At 46.1% G+C, this 17,957-nt stretch overlaps 7 protein-coding genes and 3 non-coding genes across 10 annotated transcripts; 6 read left to right on the top strand and 4 right to left on the bottom strand.

Annotated features, from left to right (window-relative positions):
* The first annotated feature begins 92 nt into the window (after positions 1 to 92).
* On the top strand, positions 93 to 191 carry FOBCDRAFT_t267. Its single transcript has one exon. It is a non-coding gene; the product is annotated as a tRNA-Ser (tRNA).
* A 1,396-nt stretch (positions 192 to 1,587) lies between these two features.
* On the bottom strand, positions 1,588 to 1,659 carry FOBCDRAFT_t258. Its single transcript has one exon. It is a non-coding gene; the product is annotated as a tRNA-Asp (tRNA).
* A 366-nt stretch (positions 1,660 to 2,025) lies between these two features.
* FOBCDRAFT_233674 (RmlC-like cupin domain-containing protein) lies at positions 2,026 to 3,176 on the bottom strand. The gene has a single exon (XM_059609939.1). The coding sequence runs from the start codon at positions 3,078 to 3,080 to the stop codon at positions 2,241 to 2,243; it is 840 nt and encodes a 279-aa protein (XP_059468076.1). The 5' UTR covers positions 3,081 to 3,176; the 3' UTR covers positions 2,026 to 2,240.
* A 212-nt stretch (positions 3,177 to 3,388) lies between these two features.
* Positions 3,389 to 5,125, bottom strand: FOBCDRAFT_233673 (uncharacterized protein). Its single transcript, XM_031192704.3, has 6 exons — positions 4,877 to 5,125; positions 4,683 to 4,828; positions 4,581 to 4,637; positions 4,135 to 4,527; positions 3,823 to 4,089; positions 3,389 to 3,776 (listed from the first exon to the last, which is right to left on the bottom strand). The coding sequence occupies exons 1-6, from the start codon at positions 5,056 to 5,058 to the stop codon at positions 3,460 to 3,462; spliced, it is 1,362 nt and encodes a 453-aa protein (XP_031031550.3). The 5' UTR covers positions 5,059 to 5,125; the 3' UTR covers positions 3,389 to 3,459.
* Positions 5,126 to 6,891: 1,766 nt separating this feature from the next.
* On the top strand, positions 6,892 to 8,141 carry FOBCDRAFT_208534 (uncharacterized protein; the record flags this gene model as incomplete). Its single annotated transcript, XM_059609236.1, has 6 exons — positions 6,892 to 6,934; positions 6,986 to 7,068; positions 7,124 to 7,160; positions 7,211 to 7,278; positions 7,334 to 7,710; positions 7,760 to 8,141. 6 exons carry the CDS (start codon positions 6,892 to 6,894, stop codon positions 8,139 to 8,141), a joined length of 990 nt encoding a protein of 329 aa, XP_059466226.1.
* A 372-nt stretch (positions 8,142 to 8,513) lies between these two features.
* On the top strand, positions 8,514 to 9,319 carry FOBCDRAFT_233672 (acyl-CoA N-acyltransferase). Its single transcript, XM_031192702.3, has 2 exons — positions 8,514 to 8,985; positions 9,033 to 9,319. The coding sequence occupies exons 1-2, from the start codon at positions 8,565 to 8,567 to the stop codon at positions 9,257 to 9,259; spliced, it is 648 nt and encodes a 215-aa protein (XP_031031548.2). The 5' UTR covers positions 8,514 to 8,564; the 3' UTR covers positions 9,260 to 9,319.
* Positions 9,320 to 9,737: 418 nt separating this feature from the next.
* FOBCDRAFT_233671 (uncharacterized protein) lies at positions 9,738 to 10,848 on the top strand. The gene has a single exon (XM_031192701.3). The coding sequence runs from the start codon at positions 9,806 to 9,808 to the stop codon at positions 10,619 to 10,621; it is 816 nt and encodes a 271-aa protein (XP_031031547.2). The 5' UTR covers positions 9,738 to 9,805; the 3' UTR covers positions 10,622 to 10,848.
* Positions 10,849 to 11,000: 152 nt separating this feature from the next.
* FOBCDRAFT_t257 lies at positions 11,001 to 11,083 on the bottom strand. Its single transcript has one exon. It is a non-coding gene; the product is annotated as a tRNA-Lys (tRNA).
* Positions 11,084 to 13,088: 2,005 nt separating this feature from the next.
* FOBCDRAFT_233669 (uncharacterized protein) lies at positions 13,089 to 15,596 on the top strand. Its single transcript, XM_031192700.3, has 2 exons — positions 13,089 to 14,737; positions 14,789 to 15,596. Exons 1-2 carry the CDS (start codon positions 13,178 to 13,180, stop codon positions 15,371 to 15,373), a joined length of 2,145 nt encoding a protein of 714 aa, XP_031031546.2. The 5' UTR covers positions 13,089 to 13,177; the 3' UTR covers positions 15,374 to 15,596.
* A 1,508-nt stretch (positions 15,597 to 17,104) lies between these two features.
* On the top strand, positions 17,105 to 17,731 carry FOBCDRAFT_281495 (uncharacterized protein; the record flags this gene model as incomplete). Its single annotated transcript, XM_031192698.2, has 1 exon — positions 17,105 to 17,731. The coding sequence occupies one exon, from the start codon at positions 17,105 to 17,107 to the stop codon at positions 17,729 to 17,731; it is 627 nt and encodes a 208-aa protein (XP_031031544.2).
* Between the last annotated feature and the right edge of the window lie 226 nt (positions 17,732 to 17,957).

The raw sequence follows: 17,957 nt of genomic DNA, 5'->3' as shown, positions 1-17,957 counted from the left end.
ATCTCAGCACTCCCTTCGGTATGTCGTATGCATGATTGATTGCAATGAGTCCATGATCCCACAATCGAACTGTTTGTGCTCAACGAACTCAGGACAACGTGGCCGAGTGGTTAAGGCGATGCCCTGCTATCTCTTCCGAGACATCATAGGCATTGTGTTCGCACGCGTAGGTTCGAATCCTGCCGTTGTCGATGTTTTTTATTTCTTTTTCTCGTTTTCTGGTCTCTATCTCGTCGGTTTGGGGGATTGAGAAATGCATGCATAGTTGTGATTGAACGGCTGGAGCTTATGGGATTCCCACTGTGGCTCGCCTGTTTCTCTTGACACCAGTTGGCAAAGGGCGTTTAAGAGCTAATTTTCATGTGCCGTGCATCGCCAGTCAGGAATTGAACGTCAGATAATTCCACTAAATAATTGTTTTAGTTCTGGTACTTCCTGACAAGTCCAGTTTCTTTATATTTGCAGTTCGCATCGTGGGCGGGGCTCCAGAGTGCGACACGATCCTCCTCAAACAAAAATCACACAGATTGCTATCTTGCAATAGTCATAATGATATTGACGCGTGTTTCGGTGATTACTTCGTTAAGTCTATAAGTCGTCGGTTATATTGTGCGATGTCGGTGTTCTTTGGCTTGTGTAAATTGAGCTGCGATGTTAAAATTATACTCCAAAAGTCTGTAAACACCGCACAGTGCCACATATTAAATTCACTAATTATATCATAATATAAAATAATATAAAATATTATAGCTAATAAGTAGAAGTAAAATAAAACATAAAATATTATAATTTAGCCTTAAAATAATACTTTTTATATATAAATAGTTTTATTTTATTTAATTATTTAAAAGATATATAGCTTTAAAGATAAAGGGTAAAGATTAGTGCGAATTTTAAGGCATATTCTTTTATTAATACTATATTTCTAACTATTATTACCCTATAACTTTTAATAAAAAGCTACTCTCTTTTTAAACCTTTCTTAACCCTTTAGAGTTAAGTAAAAAGTTCTAATTCTCTTATATATAGTAACTTATTAGTTAATTTATAATATAAATCTTTTTTTAATTTTTTATCTATTTTATTTACTATTTTATATAGCTTTAAAGAAGAAGTAAAAGTGGGGTTTAAGGTATACACTGTATACCCGTTCACATACTTTTGGAGCATAATTTTACATTGCGATCGCAGTCAATTTCAATTGCCAACCGTTCCCCTGTCCTTGAGTTTAAAACATTCGCTCATGGCAAGTTTAATAATCTCATCGAAGGACTGCTTCCTTTTCTCCCTTCCTATATGACTCTGTGCTATGGGAGATTCTCATAATTGCAATACTCAGGCGCTTATTCCACTATGTTTCAATTGTCTGGGAGCAATTGTTCAGGGTAACCAAAGCGCTTAAGACAGTGGCCTAGAGTAGCGTATAACCTCATTATCGGTCCAGACATATTGCAAAATGAGAATGAACACATGCATAAAGCTTCACTATAGGTAATGCGCGCAGTATCTTGTCTGTTGATAAAGCGGTAAATCGATAGTCATAAGATTGGCAAAAAAGAATCACCTGTGTATCACAGGTGGCTGGATCTCTCCCGCCGGGAATTGAACCCGGGTCTCAAGCGTGACAAGCTTGCATACTGACCACTATACTACGGAAGATGAACAGGTTGAGACCTGCTGTAGTGGGGTTGCGATTGGCAGTCGCAGCAGGGTCCATAGACGCATGAGCCCCACGCGACATGGGAAAAGAAAAAAAAAAAAAAGAAAAGCAACGTGAAACAAATCTCACGATACTCGCCACAACAGCGCATCCGCTGCAGCACCTCATAACCATCAACTGTCTGAAAAAAAGATAGACCGCAACGGCAATTGCAGTAATTCGCAAAAAACATGCAACAGCGGGGATTCGCTGGTCGTCACCGACCCAACTACTAATCCGCCGGTTAGTGGCTTGACTATGGGAGAGCGGACGGGATCCCGTATTTTCCACTACCTTTGGTCGCATGTATTCACTGTAGCCACGAGACGGGCTATGTCCATAGGGTCTGCCGAAAGTCACAGGCTGCAGAATCTGTTGTTAGTATATCTCTTTCCAGAAACACGGCACTGTTCTGAGTGAGAACCCATGGCAGCGATCTTGTGTCTGAAACTACTAAATCCCCAAAGGTTGATTACTTCGATTGCCTAGAAAGTCTAAGACAACAATAACGAGATTTCAGCAGTTTTAAGTATTGTTTGATCTACCTAGATAGCTTCGCGTGTCGGTTTACATCCTTATACAACAAGTACCTGAACTTGCCAGGTCCACCAGCATAGCACGCCTGAGGACAAAAGGCCCGCAACCACATAAAGTCACCAGCTTCAACCTCGACCCAGTCCTGATTCAGTCGGTAAACAGCCTTTCCTTCAAGAACATAAAGACCGTGCTCCATGACATGTGTCTCAGCGAAGGGAATGATACCCCCAGGCTGGAAAGTGACGATGTTCACATGCATATCGTGTCGAACATCGGTAGGATCAACGAAGCGCGTTGTCGCCCAAGCTCCGTTTGTATCGGGCATTTCTCTAGGCTCAATGTCCTTCTCGTTGGCGAAGAAGGCCTCAGGTGCATCAAGACCAGGGACTGATTCGTAGGCTTTGCGGACCCAGTGGAAACGAGCTGCTTCACTAGAGTTGTTGCGAAGTGTCCAGCCGCTCTTGGGAGGGAGGAAAGCATAACCTCCCGATGAAAGAGTGTGAGCTTCGCCAGCTAGCGTGACGGTGATTTCACCCTCGACAACGAACAAGACACCCTCAGCAGTGTCATCCATCTCAGCACGGTCACTACCACCGCCAGGTTGAACCTCCATGATGTACTGAGAGAATGTCTCAGCGAAGCCCGAGAGTGGACGAGCGATGACCCATAGTCGTGTCTGCTCCCAGAATGGAAGAAAGCTGGTGACGATGTCGCTGAAGCAGCCTTTGGGGATGACGGCGTAAGACTCGGTGAACATAGCCCGGTCGGTGAGGAGTTGGGTTTGTGGGGGCAGGCCGCCCTTTGGTGCGTAGTAAGCACCCACTGTGTTGTCGTTGCCACCCATTTTGTGATTTTGATTTGAGTTTATTTCAGATACAAGAAGAATTCCGCACTGCAGAAATAAAGAATATTTCAAGAGGAGGATAGGCTTCGGTCATCAAGTCCGATATCGAAAAGAGCTCACTTGCTACAACAGAAATACCCCGCATGAACCCCTCCGAAGCGGACTGGACCCTTTGTGGAGTGTGGCCAATCGGGCCTTTGGCAACTCGTTGTTTTGGTCTGAAGTTCGTGCTATTCCTAATTCAGCTACGAAATGGGCGACTTAGCGAGGGACTTCGGAAGAGCAACCCGAAGAATCGGGCATGTCAAAATCAATAGTATTCTGAAGGGAGTTTTCGTATTGAACAACTGTACGAGCCTGAAGTACACTAAGTAATGTTTCAGCTAGAGCGGCATGACGACCCCTCAGACTGTGTGCAATCGCTACGAGACAGAGAAAGAGTTTTCTCTTTCTTTACAGACGCGTTGATGGACACAGGATCCTCGATGATAATCTCCTTTCCTTCCGGGGCAGGACGCGTGATGGAGAACTCATCCAGCTTGTAGTCAGACTTCCCAGTCAACGCCATCTCAGCAAGTGCTTTGCCCAGAGTTGGCACAAACTTCATAGCCCAACCAGCGGTGAAAATAGCAATACTCTTCTCCGCACCACCTCGGAGATACTTCTCTGGCAAGAAGTCCAGCACAAACATGTTATCTACTTGTATTAGCATGTACCAAAGGCATTAGTGCGATGATCTTACCGAAAACATTGGTCTGGAGACAACTAACAGTCGAGGCCGGAACGGTGGCGTCAACGCCGACGACATGATCTCTGACGAAATCTTGAGTGTCTTGGATATCTCTCGGATCAAAGACATTGGCCTGGCGTTGACTTGGGTCGTCAATTGTTCGAGTAGCAGCATCCACTGCAATTCTCACAACATTAGGTGGGCCCCATGGTAAGGCTGGGAAGCCGTAGAAGAGTTGGGACCTGTCGTTCACCGATGGTCCGAACTGAAACCACATGCCTTACACTGTTAGTAGGGTAGATCACAGCATGACGATGCACCTACTAGGGAAGATAGTGCCGTTTGGTCCGGGATTGGTGTTGAAGTAGGTGGCAACCATTTCCCAAATATCCAGTCTCAGACCAATGCTAAAACTCGGTTTCAAGACATGATTGACATAAGCTCCACTGGTAATGATGATCTTCTTTGTCAAATACTTGACCTCTTTATCATGAACCATCGCGTGGACTTCCCAGATGGATTTATCACTTTCCAAAGGACGAAGCTGCTTCACCTGGGTGTGCTGCTTTGCCTGGGCGCCATAGTCCTTGGCGAGACTGTACAGAGTACGGAGGAGGAGTTGGACGTTGATGACTCCATTGTCTGGGGCGAAGAGTCCGATCCACTTGCGGTCGAGGTTCTTGAAGGGATACTGTTCCTCTATCTGCTCAGCAGTAACTGTCTTGGTCAGAATAAGAATAAGAAAGGAGAATGGGAGTGAGTATACATACGCTCCTTATAGGACATGCCAAACTTGTCCAAGTTCGCCTTAGGTCCCAAGAGCGAGCCTATTCAAGTTAGTATTGCCTCTTAAACGCACAACAGTATCGTACCTTCCGGAGTATCGCCGCCCATGTCCTTATCACCAAAGTTCAAAAGACCTCCCATCCATCGGAGCGACACTCCAGCATCTTTCTCAAGAGCATCCCAATGCTTCATTGCTTCAATAGCAAGCTTGGCCATGAACTCTTCGGTGTACCTAGCCCGTTAGTCAATGGGAAGATGCTTTGTTCTGGGCGAGGCTTACATGGTGCGAAACATACGGGCCAGGTCACCTGAACTGCCGGCTTGATTGAAGAAGTTGTTTTGTTCGAGAATCATTACTTTGCTTCCCGCTTTGGCGACTTCGTATCCTGCGGCCAGACCAACAGGTCCTCCGCCGATAACCACGACATCGAAGACGTCTGAGTTTGAGTTTGAGTAGGCCATTATCTTAAAGATGATATCGAAATGTTCAAGTCTCGTTGTCTTTGTTCTAGCTTACGGAGCCTCACCTGGTCATGACAGCCCAGAGCCGAGGGTCAAGGTCAAAGGCGAGGACCTCGCCTTTCTTATATAAAGATACCGTCATCAAAGTTCGGCACGGCCCGACAGCTCTACCGTTACTATCACATTCCATCCTGCATATAATTACGATAGTTTCTCATGCAGAATGCAGAATGTGCTGTAAGTGGTATAAGTGAGGGGTAAATCTCACACATCGTATTCAGCTCGTTACTGTGTCTCAGGTTGTGCAGAACCCCAGGTACTTGTACTTTATTCAATATAACCCAATAATGGAGAAAAGGGTATTAAGAACAAAGGTAATGACGCTACTTTGCAGGTCAAGATTCCACTACAGTAGTAAAGATTTCTGTAATGCGTTAGGTTTATTGACTTGGCTTTTGCATTTGGACCATGTATTGACTTGGGCGCAGCTGAATGTGAGACAACATACACTACTGCTCTTATAGACCAGCGGGGTAATGTGATAGTGGTTGTTCAGGCAATTGTGAAGGTGAGTAGGTGATGGCAAACAACGTGTCTTGAGGTACCTGGTAAATGCCGTCATCGCACATTGGTCGTGTTTTGGTTGGTGAAACATTACGCGAAGGTCGTTCTTCAACCAGTGGATCAGCTATTCTGACCGATAGGAAGCTAATTATGCAGTTCAATGCCCAATTAAACCCAAGATGACACATACGAAAAATGTCTTGCCGATAAAGGATTACAGGACGAATGAATCATTGGGGACACTTCAAGTACTGTCATTTGCGATGCGCAATCGGTGAGGGCCAGAATCACTTGTTCATGACATACCTATCCACTTTCTAACTGACAAGGCTAGAACGTGTCGCTCTTCTTATCCCAAAACTATAGTAGATGTAGCACAATTCCGATGGAGGATAGGTGTAGACGCTGCCACCTACAATCTTGGTCGGTATCTAGCCGTAAGATACATAAAATAAAGGTGGTGGAGGCGATAAAAGTAGTTTATATTTCATACACTTTTATCGGCCCATCGCATGGTTGAGACGAAGAAGAACTCCGTCACGCTGTTACCTGTCATTAATGGAGTTGATACAGGTTGAGACCTAACGGTTATGTCTCGTGTCTATCTCGTCGTCAAGATTTAACCGCTACAGACAGTTCTGATTCTTTAAACCGAACATCGAGGGCCAAATAGACTTTTATCAGTAGCGCTTACTTTTGAGAAAAAGGCTTGACTCTGGCCGGTCACCATTGCTGAAGAGTCATTAATATCGATGTCGCGATTGTTACGAAAGCTAAATGATGCGCCCAAGGCCACTAAATATTGAAGCATAATTCCGATAGATTTTGAACTGATTAGACTTATCAATCAGAATCTAAACAAGCGTTCTCAAAAAATGTTTCCTGGGTTTATTCTCATTGCAACGCCCGTAATTCCCTGATGACGAGAACATTTAACTGCGTTTGGATAATGCTGCTGGTCCAGGGCGATCTAATCAGCCATGAGGCGTTGACACCGGCTACTCTGATAGGCTTCTCGGGTCTGGGCGCTGCTTAAACCCGAATTCATCCACGAAGCTGGGATAGCCACATTCCAGTGCCTGCTACCACCAACCTTAAACTGGTCAGTACGGACGCAAGAGCGGCAAGACATAAGAATGGCGGTTCGGTGATCTTCCCATCGATCGGGGGAATATCAGGAGGATTACCCCGTCCCCTGGCCCTGGATCTAACGTTGGTTCATCGTGACGTTGCACTCACTTCGGTCCCTGCGTCGATATCCACAACACCATGAATATGACTGCCGAAGAGATGGCAGCAAAGGCGGGTGAGGGTAGGTCCGGAATTGCGATTGGAGTTTCGGTTTCTTTGATGGCTCTATCAGCTGTCATGGTCGGACTGCGACTTTGGTGTCGCCGGGAGAGGCAGATGTTAGGGCTTGACGATGTGACCGCCGTGGTGGCCCTGGTAAGTCAAGCCAAGATCTCTCGAGATGAAGAATTTCTGACACAATTCCCTCTAGGCCTGTGTTTTGGGATGTGGATCGTCAATCGTCGCCAGTATGTCCTTCTCCTTTATGTCGACAACACTAGCTAAACTACGATCGCAGTGACGCATTATGGACTGGGCCGACATATCTATACATTATCCCCTCGACAGATAATACTATACCTCCGAGTACGTGGGATAGACCTCTACCCATATCTAGGCTTCTCTAACATTTATTCTGCAGTGCTTCTGGATATCGATCGTGTTCTACACTTACGCGCTCTTCGCCATCAAATTGACGTTTCTAATCCACTACTACCGAATCATGTCTGTCTCCAACATGAGATGGCTATACTTGGGCGCACTCGGTTTCATCATCCTCTGGGGTATCAACCAAGGCATCGGGGTATTTCTCTTTTGCATCCCACTCCAATCTTTCTGGGATCCACATGTCAAGGGACAGTGCTTCCTTTCCCGGCCTACTATGTGGTACGTCAGTGGTATCGTGCACATAGTCACTGACTTCGCAATCATCGTCATGCCTCTACCCATTGTTTGGAAACTGCAGCTCCCACGATCTCAAAAGATATATCTCACCGGCATTTTCGGCCTAGGATCACTGTAAGTGTTGCATTCCAGCCTTCATGTCATCTGCTAATTTGTTGGTTAGTACCCTAGCGATTGCTATTCTCCGCATGCAGTGGCTTGACCCTGTTGCAGATATCACATGGTGGAATGTCACAGCAGCTTCATGGTCCATGGCAGAAATCGTGTCTGGAATAACTTGTGCTTGTCTTCCGACTTTCAAGCCCTTGTTAGTTGGTATAAAGAATTGGTTCCCACGATTGAATCAGGGAGATAGCACTATTTGTCTTCGGGACCAAGGAAGTGAAGGGTTTACTGGAACAACCTTGGCTGCCTTTGAGGGCCATGGAGGTGTTGGTACTGGGCCGAAAGTACCCACTAGTATCTCAACATACGGCACTCAGACGAGCATATCGGCATTCCAGGGTGGAAAGAAATCGAAGAGGAATGAAACACAGACGGTATAGCAGTGCTGGCATATATAGATCCTGATGCCTGTACAGACTTTTAGTTTATAATAACTTGGTTCCGCGGAACAAAAAGATGCATAACACTCGTTCAGTGGGATCTAACAAGGTTCTTCGCCCCACGTCCCCCTTTGAAACGTGCAGATGTTAGACACAAATGCACAATCACCAAACACATTTAATTGAGGAAACTTTTGTCAGGTCGTACCAAGAGAAATATACATAATCCTTGATAGAATTTTCTTGCGAAATTCATACGATTCGGCGCCAGTAGAGCAATCGTCATGGGGCGAAAAGGGCGCTAATGTCATGTCATCTAGGGCGCAACTTTAGTGGATCTCTCTACTCCGCCATTTCTGGCCTCACCTCCTTCTCACTGTGCGTTCATCACAAGACATCCCAACTTTGTGTTACGCCCGTATCATGACCATTCGCCTGATTGGAGCCTCGGAAGAGCATCTTCCTGCTATAGCTCGTATTGCAACTTCGGCTTTCCACCCGAACACAGATGCTCTGTCACGTCGCCTATTTCCCCCTCATCTACAACCGAAGGACCTCCCCGATGGCGAAGCAGCGTATGACTGGCGCTTTGCACGCAAAGCATCGAGCCTAGCATCATCAGAGCCTCACCTTGTAGTGGCAATTGATGACGAGAAAGGGCCAGATGAAAAAGTAGTCGGCTTCTCACTTTGGGACGCCCCTCCTGCTTCTGGCGGTGATTCAGCACCCAGCCAGGAGATCCAATGCGCGGCGCTCGATAAGGAAGCATACAATGAGATGAAAGAGACTGTGAATCGAGATGCTGCCGATACTTTTGGGGAACAAGGAATCGCTGGCGTCTGGCGTACGTTTCCCCCTCAACTTCCTGTATTACAGTGACTAACCGCCTAGATCTCGACTATATCGGTGTCAGCCCAGGTAATCAGAGACGCGGTATCGGCAAGATGCTGTTACAGTGGGGTCTCGATCATGCAGCTGCGGAAGGAAAAGATTGCTATTTAGTAGCGACTGAAGCAGGTCGGCCATTGTATGTGGCTGCGGGCTTCGAGGATATTCGCGTTCTATCGATTCTTGGCATTCCTCATTATTCAATGATTCTGAGAGCTGGTAGTCCGTGAGACATGCAGACGTCAAAAGCTTATGAAATGAGATGACATGAATATATAACCAAAACCTAACTTGTCGCTGCTCAAGTATTGCTTGTGAGGTAAGTGATTAATTCGATAACTCCATCAGGACTATGCCCAGAGTCATGACAGCACTTGATGCGCATGACCTCCCAGATGTCAGCCGTTGGCCAAAGGTCTCGAACTCGGAGAGGATTTGTCATAGCGACAATCCTATTCCCAGGTGTTCCTTTTCCTCCGGATAAGATAAGGAACCACGCGTGAGCTGAAGCACACAGTAAATACTATACCAAAACGAGAGTGGTCTATTGGCTTGGCGCAACCAATTGTCAACATTTATCAGCGAACTATCGATTTTCAACTTACGTTAGCGCTCATGTAATTTAAGATGCCCCATAGTGACAACGCAAGCACTAAATACTTTAGCCCTGCGAAACCGTTTTCCGTCAGTCCTGGACCTTTTCCTTCATTTTCTCATTCCTTTCCTTTTGGACCATCACGTTCGTTACAGCGACTATCTTATTCACTCATTATAAGATGGCATCGCAAAGACTTTTCGCTGCATTCGCGGCTCTCTCTATCCTCATTGGGTCTGAGGCTAGCCCCTGCAAGCCAATTTCTTCCACCACTGAGATCCAGGCTACATCAACCTTCTCTTCTGAGACTGAGGCTGCCACTGCTAGCGACGCCACTTTCACCACTGAACTGACCTCAACTGAGTCGAGCTACGTCACGGACATCACCATCACTGAGAGTGAGACAGCGACATCCAGTGCAGCTGAGTCAACTTCAACCGTGGTTGTTTCCACCACCGAGACTTCTGCCTTCACTTCTACCACAGAAGCTGCCTCTACTACCTCAGCTGCACCTGTTGAAACACCTAAAATTATCATCAACGGTGACTTTGAGAGCGGTAGCATTGCTCCATGGTTCAACTTTGGCCTCGGCGCCTACGCCGATATCGACTCTTCAACAGTCCATGCAGGTTCTTATTCTCTCACCATGGGCTCCCAGGCTAGCGATTGGTCAAATACCGTCCAAGTCCTCCGCAAGTCAACCCTCGTCGCAAACCAGCCCTACAGTCTCTCTCTCTACGCCAAGGTCAGCTCTGGATCTTCTTGCACTGCTTTCCAGGCGTTCATTGACAACAACGACCTCAATGATTCGTTTGGAGTGAGGATTAGTGTTGCTGGTGTCCAGATCGCTAGTGACTTTACTCTTCTTTCGGGCGAGTTTTCCTTGACGCAGACGGCTTTGGACAGTAACAATCCTATCCGGGTTGTCATCCGAGCGAAGTGCAGTAATGGTTACGTGGCGTGGGTGGATGACGTTCAGCTGGGTATTTCAGACTAATTTGACTCATCTCTGGAATCTCGATTTGCGGTTGTAGAGACAGCCAAGGGCAATGGTTCGAAGGAGCAGTGGCCAAGAGCTAAGGGGCATTTTTGGACACATTTCATCATAGCAGGTAACCAGGTTCGCAGCCAGGGCTTCGCTGTGTATAATTACCTATCCCGGCCATCCTCTGATGGTTGTAAAATAATTAGACTTTCCATTCTCAAAATATTTGGTCCCACTAATCACAATTATCTAAATTGCAGTGATGATATACGTGTCCCGCTCTCAGCGTGATGGCCGTACAGCTGGCAAAGCCTAAAGAGAATGCGAGATTACTTACAAAGAAATGCAAAAAAGAAGGCCTCGCAAACGCTCGCAATCGTAATATAGGAACAGCCCGATGCGGGGGTCGAACCCGCAACCTTGAGATCGCGTACTCGTAAGAGTCTCACGCTCTACCGATTGAGCTAACCGGGCGTGGCTCTTAATTGATGGTCGGCGTGGCCGAATGAGCGATCAAGAACATGGGGCGTCCGGTTCAGTCGGCAGTATTGAATTGAATGCGAAGCATTGGTGACTGGAGATTATGTATGTAGAAAGGTGCAGTTTTGGATATTTCGGCGTTCTCTTCGGTCAATTGCTGATGTTCGCTAAAACCGGTGGTACAGGGTGGCCCCTTTTTGTTGGTGAGACGTACAAAGTTTGCGGTGGGAGGGCTTCGCTGGTTCCTCAACGTATTTCAAAGCAGTGGGAAAATGTGACCTTGTGGTGTGTAATAAACTTCCAGCGGAGAACTCAAGAGAAAGGAAGAAGGGAGTGAGCCTTCTCATTAGATCTGATGCGAAATATTGTTCAAAAGCGTCTGCACATATGCTAATGGAACGACTCAGTTCCAGCCAGCATGGCTGATAATGGTTTCCGTTCCTTAGAAACACTTGACAGAGTAATGATTATACTTAAATTTGCACATGAAAGGTCTTGAAAGCTCGATCGCAACTTGGTTCACGGCGAATGAACTCTGGATTCCCCACCAATCAAGTCTATCAACAGAGCACCAAACGACTCTTGGAGTAGCCCAGCGCAAAAGGATAATCACAGTGAGGAGAGGTTCAGATCTTCCTATTTATTTCCTTATTGTGTTTTTGAAAGCGTAAGAGTGGGAATGAAAATCACTGTCGAAAGGTACAGAAGATTCCCTCTCAGCATGGGCTTCCCACCAAAGTATATGTTTGGTAGCCCAAAGATATCTTTGTGACTTGAGATCCCTTGCACCGTGGAAGATCCAAAGACCTTGATGCCGAAGACTTATTTATTTTGTTGAATAGTAAAATTCTCACCGAATACGAATTTTCATCAATCTGGTTCTATATTAAATCTGTGCCATTGTTATACGTCGCTCAAGTCGCTCTACAATAGTGAGATAAAATTGTACCTGAAACTTTTGTTATATAAATCCTTTATGCAAACGAATACCTCCATCGAAAAGTCTTGGTGGAGCACATGTGTCAATGCTGCATATGTCACGTTATTATACTAGACCGTAGACAATACGTGTCCGTCGTATGATGAAGCCGTAGGCTAGATTCCAGCTGTGTCTTAGCCACTGAACGAAGTCCGATAGCACAACATCAGAAATTGAAGAATCCATTGGGAAAGCGGAATATAAAGAGTTCTCGAGTTGATTCGCCTGGATCGAAGCCAGAAGGATGAATTCTACTATGTTAGGTAAGCTCCGTAACCGTAAGATAAACTCTGAATTGTTTCTACTATGATATTCTTTTCTTGTTACAGCTAAAGAAGATGAATACGAGAAAGACTGCATATAGTAAAAGTCGCTATGCGATTTCCATGCGGAAAGAGCCGGCGCTGACTTAAAATGCAATGAAAGAAGGAAGAAATGGATCACGTAAAAAGAAGTAGAACGGGACTAAACCATCTGGTATTCGTTCAATAGTCTTCTAAACAAAGGCCAGACAGGTTTGATGGTTTAGGTGGGATATGTGGGACCTGAAAATCAGGATAAAAATATCTTGCGAGTCGTATCTCTCGACTGACAAACAAACCAAGGCGTAGTCGCAACCCCCAATAGTAGATAAATCAAAGATTTCTAGTCATAGTGAGATTTTCCTGTCTTACCCGCCAATGCTTGGCGACCTGATGAATCAAGGCTTCACCATTCATCCATCACACAAGCACTTGCAGTTTATAACGAGCATCTTCAAGTCTAATACCTTCTGCCTTATGAAGACGGGATATTAATGCCATATCTATTTCCCTTTTTTCCTTGATTCATTGGCTCAGAGATGAAACAAGATGGCGCCCATGTCTGGCTAAGTTTGCCTGTTGTATTACGCCGGAGCTGGAATTTATTTTTCCGCCCCCTTTGCTCAGCCATTCGGGTACCACGCCAAAACACGTGACGAAGTTGGACCGTGTTTACCGTTTACCTCATGCATCGCAAACACATCACCACCCTTTCAATAATCAATCACATCAGCTCATCTTGAGCACATCCAGTCTCAACCAGACTTACAGCCATCATCAACTTATTCATATTTTTCATCATTTTCCATGACGCCAAAGAACTCATCCACGCGTCATCGCGGTAGACCGCCGCCGGGCGTCAAGGGTCAATCGTCACCAGATTATCCATCTCATCGTGCTTATCACGCAGCGTCGCGCATTCATCAGTTGAGCGGAATGTGGCCAAATGAGCTGTGCAAAGGCTTTGTTCCTGACATGTGGGGAATTCGACTCATCGAGAGTCTCTCTGCGCTGGTGTCGCTCGTGGTGACCAACAAAGTTGATATTGAAGAGGTGCGACGCAGACTGAAAGGTCATGCGAACCACCACCCACGCACAAAGTATCCCCAACTACGCAAATCTGATATTCTCAAAGCCCGGAAATGGCTTCGCGGTATGGGGATTGATACCAAGCATACAAATCCAAATGAGTCTGCGACAGTGAATGTCCAGAGCGACGATGAGATTGGCGACAGTGACGCGACTGAGGCAGACTCTGAACCTGTTGATGAAATAGTAGCTTTGGGCTTGCCCGAGGATCAGATCTCAGAGGATACCGATGAAGACGAGGATGAAGTTGAAGAGGACGAGGAGGAGAATGAAGAACAACACGATGAACCGGGGCAAGTTCAAGATGGCGACGCTGAAGAACAGGAAGAGGAAGAGGACGAGAATGACCTCGACTGGGCTGCGCCAAAGAAACTGAGTCCGCCTCGAGAAAGACGCCGCTCATCAGCCAGAGAAATCGTCGAGATCGAAGACGACGAGACAGATGAGGGAACAGTGGTGGATCCAGGTGGTGATGGCTTCATGATGAACGACAGTCCAGACCCTGTACAGCCAAACGGTCTATCTGGACCTGATCACGGAACCTCAACACCCAACTCTGCATCAGCAGCCTCAAGCCGTCCGCGGCGCAGTATCCAACAGCCATCTCGCTTAGTATCAGATACACCTAGGAGCTCTGTTCGCCAAAGCAGCGGCTCAGCAGAGTACACGTCTGCGACTCTCGCTGTCAGGAGTCCACCGGGTTCGCAAGTACCGGTGCCCATACCCGCAACTTCTCAGCGCGATATGCGCCCTCCTCAACAACCTACACCAACTGCCTCTCCTGCAAACACAATGCAGAATTTTGTGAAACCTCGCCCACAATCATATACAGCAGTGCCTCTTCCCCCAATCCCCGGTACTAAAAATACAATGCAACTCCAACGATCCAATAGCCAGCCATCGGCTTCAACTTCCGCTTCAAATTCTCAGAGTTCCGCAACTCCCCGCACACAAGCCAGCTCTCAGCCATTGGCGTCGCCCCGCACTAGTGCTACCTCTCAGACCCCTCAACAGCAATTAGGCAACTGGTCATCAGCATCTAACCTCGTGGCTCCTCAAGGGGCTTACACCCAATCAGCGAACAGTCAACAATCGACGCCTCATCACCTGGCTCCATCTCGGGGTAATAAGCGCCCGGCTGAATCATCACCAGCAGCATCATTTGTGAACAATACCCCAACGAACGCCTCACGATTTGGAGCAAAGAGGCAAAGGACATCTAATGCTCTACCGCATCAGTCTCAAGTGCCTAGAGCAATCAATTGGGACGCAGTTTTGGTGAGAAGTTTCCCTTCTAACTTTTCCTATCATGAATCTAACCATCTGTAGCCCTCTGGAGACGAGTTCAAAGAAAGCTTGAAAAATGCTTCCGATGCCATAAAGCCATTTGCGCACAAGTTTGAAGAACTGTTGGCCGACATCGACGACGAGCAACGCAGGCTCTCTGCCGTTCAGAGCAGCCTTTTCCATAAAAAGAACGATTATACAAACGACCAAAAGAAAGCCCAGGACGCTCTCAAAGACGTTGAGGAATCCACAGCCAACGAAAACACAACGCTTAGAGGTCTTGAGGAAGTTTACCAGAAGAACCCCGGGGATGCTGAGCTCCGCACCTTCATCAATAAGCGAAAACAGACTATTCTCGAGCACAAAGAGGTATACATCATCGTGAAAAGCCAGCTCGACAAGAGCATCGCTGGAATATACAAGACCGATCATGAGATTGCGCTTGTTACTAAGAGACTTGGGCAGCTTGATGCTGAGAGAGCGGATGTTCTGAGGGAGAAGGAGGGTGTTGACAAGGCGGCGAAGCGGGTGAGAATAATGTCGAAATTCATGGAACCTTCATGGCAGGCTACGCTGGATATGCTTCTGCAGTCTGTGGGTCCTGAAGTTTTGGAAAAGGCTTTCTGAGAGGGATATTCATTGCTATGAGTACATTTCGAAGGTGTAATATCTAGGGCAAAAGCTTTATCAAGCGGGGCGTTTTCTCAGACAGGATACCTTGTATGTTTTATAAAGTGTAGTGTAATCAGAATGCTTGAAACTTCTAGAACCGCTAGGGACCACACTATCGTCAAACTGGAAATGTATAAGGCGAAAGAAACTTTTCCAAAAGATGGAAGCTACATAAGCGGATGTTAATAGTAGTGTGATCATGAGTCTGGTGGCTTTTCTGAGTGTTACTGTTCATGTTGAGGAATATTGTCCAAGAATCCTATGGAATTTAGGAAGTGCCCTTCCAGAACTATACTAAAGCTAGGAGATATTTAAATAGGATTCCTAATATATTTATGACTTGAATAAGACGTACATCCTAGAGAACCCGGTTTATGTTTCAGATATTCTCTCCTTCTTTGACATGACCTTGCAAGAGGTAGTGCGTCGCTTCCCCGCACATCGGGCACTCATGGTAAGCCCAGGGCTGACAATCAGGCGATACCAGATAACCAGTTGGTCCAATCACAAAATCATATAACTCAAATATTTATCTCCATCTTAATTAAAGGATGGGGCAGACCAAAGGTCAAACTTGAGTATAATGCTCTTTTAGCCGAAAGCCCCAATGTTTGCTGGACCTCCAGTAGGTACATATCAACTGCAGCAAACCGGCTTGAGTGCTGCTCTAGCAGCGTCACGCGAGCGCCGAAATACCACTTAACTGAAAAGCTTGTGTAATAATAGTACTTCTGAGATGATTCACGGTTAATATTATTCACTTCGAGAACCTTTGCGTTGCGAGTGCGATAGTACACTATTAGTCTATTCCCAGGTTCTGGGGCAAAGATGAACCATAATGCCGTTTAGATGATACGTTTCATTCGGGAATCACCCTCGTCTCTCAATCATCACATTTCTAGGGAAAGGGTACTACCTTATAGTCAATAGTCTGATAGATTCCATGCTACATGCTGTTGTTGCATTATTGCTACCGTGAGAACTTTGACTTGGTTCCACAACTGTGCAATAGGCCAATATTAGAAACAGGATCGATGAAAAGAATCAACTAGTAGATTCCGCACATACCAAGTCCGAAAGCTTCTCTTTTGATCCCAATGCAGCTCTACTGCCAATAACGAGGTTTTGTATAGGTGCCAGTCTCATTTAAAAGAACCAGTGCGTTTAACCAGAAAACTTGCAACCGCTATTCTAAGTATAAAAAAAAGACATAGACAAGTTTAAAAAAGATTGAATAATCCTTGGATTAGTTATTTTTAAGGCCTCATCCAGATATCAGAAGGTTTCTGCTTAATGGTGATCGCTTATTCAGGCTGCCAGATTTATGGCACCTTTTGCGACTCCACTGGCAATTATACAGTCAGCATTTTGCAGCAAAGGCCTACAACCAATGACAAATTTCCCTACGGTGCATCAGCCCCCAACAACTCAGTGGATTTCAGGCCGCCAGCCGCAAAATATCCACTGAGTCAAGGCCCTGGTTGCCAAGGCCCCAGTGGATATTTTAAGCTCAAAAAACGACAATCCGCCAAATAGCGCATTAATAGTTCAGGGTCATAGCAAGAAAAGAAAAGTACAATTTGTGTTGGTGGTAATTGATCGGGTATAAGTAAGGGCCTTTAGTAGACTTTCCACAGATATTCACTCTTGTTTTGCTTGGTATACTCACCTCAGTCTTTCATTACCATGATTTTCCCAAACTCATTGGCGGTTGCATTCGTTGCCTTTGCGGGCGTCAACGCTGGGCCATGCCGTCCTTCATCATCGACTACTTCGAGTGAGACTACTACTACCATCACAAGCAACGCCGAGTCAGTGGCTACGGTCAGTACTTCCGTTCAAGATACGACCGAGACTACTACCGCGACATCCGCTGAGTCTGATGTGTCCACCACAATCATCCTGTCTGTGTCCGAGACTTCAGCAGCTATCGAGTCTGACACCACTACACTCTTCACAACCACCAGCCAAGACCTTCCCACTACCATTACTACTACAACTGCGGCCATGACCACCTCTGAAGCTCTCGATGCCCCTGCACCGCAATGTGCTGATCTCGACAACCCCTACTTCGCAGACGACGAAATCGAATATGAGCTCTATTGTAACTGGAGATTTGACGGTTACGAAGATATCGGATATCAACAAGATAGCACAATGGAGAAGTGTATCAAGGCTTGTGGTCAGCTCGGTGCTTGTAATTACGCCCAGTTCGAGACCGAAAACAGTCTGTGTATTCTGATTGCAACGGGTTTCGACTATTCCATCAATAAGCCTGGGTTTGCTGTTGCTGCTAGACAGAGGCCTAGCTGATCGAGGGTGTCGTCAACTAGCGAGATGCTGTTCTGCTCAAATATTTTGTTCTATGGCAGGTGATAGTTCAGCATCTTAACTCGTTTGGTTTGGTTGTCAGTTATGGTACATGCTTTTAAGTATGCGATTGGCCAGTTAGTGCTAGTTGTCATGGGCGTAAGTCATTGTTAGATTCCCTGGAGTACTACTTGAAGTCAAATTGCAAGTAATTTTCATCGAAGCTATG

The sequence above is a fragment of the Fusarium oxysporum genome, chromosome XI (genome assembly GCF_013085055.1).
Source record: "Fusarium oxysporum Fo47 chromosome XI, complete sequence".
Classification (NCBI taxonomy): domain Eukaryota; kingdom Fungi; phylum Ascomycota; class Sordariomycetes; order Hypocreales; family Nectriaceae; genus Fusarium; species Fusarium oxysporum.
The sequence above is the reverse complement of the archived record's forward strand: the minus strand, read 5'-3'. Positions and strand labels throughout refer to the sequence as shown.

What these genes read in the sequence shown, in the direction of transcription:
- FOBCDRAFT_233674 (XM_059609939.1), bottom strand. Translation starts at nt 3,080, where the DNA reads ATGGGTGGCAACGACAACACAGTGGGTGCTTACTACGCACCAAAGGGC.
- FOBCDRAFT_233673 (XM_031192704.3), bottom strand. Translation starts at nt 5,058, where the DNA reads ATGGCCTACTCAAACTCAAACTCAGACGTCTTCGATGTCGTGGTTATC. An exon ending in TGGCATGTCCTATAAGGAGC is followed by an intron (nt 4,528 to 4,580) that starts GTATGTATACTC and finishes TGACCAAGACAG; the next exon opens with TTACTGCTGAGCAGATAGAG. An exon ending in AAACGGCACTATCTTCCCTA is followed by an intron (nt 4,090 to 4,134) that starts GTAGGTGCATCG and finishes TAACAGTGTAAG; the next exon opens with GCATGTGGTTTCAGTTCGGA.
- FOBCDRAFT_233672 (XM_031192702.3), top strand. Translation starts at nt 8,565, where the DNA reads ATGACCATTCGCCTGATTGGAGCCTCGGAAGAGCATCTTCCTGCTATA. An exon ending in AGGAATCGCTGGCGTCTGGC is followed by an intron (nt 8,986 to 9,032) that starts GTACGTTTCCCC and finishes CTAACCGCCTAG; the next exon opens with ATCTCGACTATATCGGTGTC.
- FOBCDRAFT_233669 (XM_031192700.3), top strand. Translation starts at nt 13,178, where the DNA reads ATGACGCCAAAGAACTCATCCACGCGTCATCGCGGTAGACCGCCGCCG. An exon ending in TCAATTGGGACGCAGTTTTG is followed by an intron (nt 14,738 to 14,788) that starts GTGAGAAGTTTC and finishes AACCATCTGTAG; the next exon opens with CCCTCTGGAGACGAGTTCAA.
- FOBCDRAFT_233671 (XM_031192701.3), top strand. Translation starts at nt 9,806, where the DNA reads ATGGCATCGCAAAGACTTTTCGCTGCATTCGCGGCTCTCTCTATCCTC.